General features: G+C 38.0%; 1 protein-coding gene across 2 annotated transcripts; it reads right to left on the reverse strand.

The window, feature by feature from the left end:
- Positions 1–13: 13 nt before the first annotated feature.
- On the reverse strand, positions 14–1,083 carry LOC111786373 (polypyrimidine tract-binding protein homolog 3-like). Of its 2 annotated transcripts, none has more exons than XM_023666673.1 (6): positions 961–1,083; positions 595–659; positions 455–504; positions 330–371; positions 188–239; positions 14–102 (listed from the first exon to the last, which is right to left on the reverse strand). In XM_023666673.1, exons 1-6 carry the CDS (start codon positions 1,049–1,051, stop codon positions 19–21), a joined length of 384 nt encoding a protein of 127 aa, XP_023522441.1. In that variant the 5' UTR covers positions 1,052–1,083; the 3' UTR covers positions 14–18. The 2 variants fall into 2 exon arrangements, with proteins under 2 accessions (XP_023522441.1, XP_023522440.1); XM_023666672.1 differs by having other exon boundaries at positions 14–105.
- Between the last annotated feature and the right edge of the window lie 6 nt (positions 1,084–1,089).

Consider the following 1,089-nt stretch of genomic DNA (forward strand, 5'->3'; position numbering starts at 1 on the left):
ATGATGTGATATTATATATCAATTATGATGGAAAACTCCAGCACCTGGTCCTGCTCCAGATGCTTGAAGTGCATACATGCCTCCCGCATCACCATATCCAGGCTGCTGCACATCCAGATAAGAAAATTAAGGTTTCCCGAACGAGAAGGGCAGAGATTATAAGAATTTAATGTGTGGTGGTACATACTTGAGATGACCGGCCTTTTGGTTCAGAAGGCAGGCTAGGATTTGTGAAATCCCTGGACCGATATCAAGAAGAAATATTTATACAAATATAATCCACGATGCAAAAGGGAGAGAACTTATTGAGGATTAATTTTGCTACAAACCTTGAACGTTCATTGTTGTAGTTCACCTGTAACTCGTCAAGACTGCACAATGAAACCCATAATCTATAATTAACAAGTAAAGACAGAAAAAATCAGAAGCATATCATGATTGGTATAGAACCCACTTGGAGAACTGAATGTCAAGCTGACAGCAACCATCATATATATTGCGTCCCTACAAAGAGTAGCAAAAGGGTCCATCTTTCAAGTAAGTAAACCAGGATCAAGTTAGAAGTGACTGGTCGAACAGAAAGTAGAGGTTTACCTGTAGTGCAGTCCTAGCGGAAATAGCACATTGGCGAGTTTGATACTGTATGAGAGCCTGAAAACCTACATAAATGCAATTAAGATATTCATGCACAAGTCTAAAGACTCACTGAAAAATAAAAAAACGCTTCAAGTAAAAAGCAACAACGTATTTAGCAACAAGTTTTAGATGAAAGGCTTAATTTTGATTTGAGGACCCAATGCTTGCAGGTGCAAAATGAGTTTAAAAAAATTAAAAAATAAACGACTAACTCGAGAAGGGAAAAAAGAAAGACAAACAACTCCAATAGAACAGAATTTCAACATATCCATGCATAAAAGTGATGATATGAGAAAGGGGGAAGAAGAGAGAACTTAATCTAACCAGCTGACTTCTGAAATGTCACGATCTTCTCCACAAATCCATGTGGGAAAAACACTTGATGCAGCACTTCCACTGTAATGGGATATAGCATGTGATGGATTGTGACTAAGAGTATTCGATTTGGCTGCT

This window comes from Cucurbita pepo, unplaced genomic scaffold (assembly GCF_002806865.2).
Source record: "Cucurbita pepo subsp. pepo cultivar mu-cu-16 unplaced genomic scaffold, ASM280686v2 Cp4.1_scaffold001578, whole genome shotgun sequence".
NCBI lineage: Eukaryota > Viridiplantae > Streptophyta > Magnoliopsida > Cucurbitales > Cucurbitaceae > Cucurbita > Cucurbita pepo.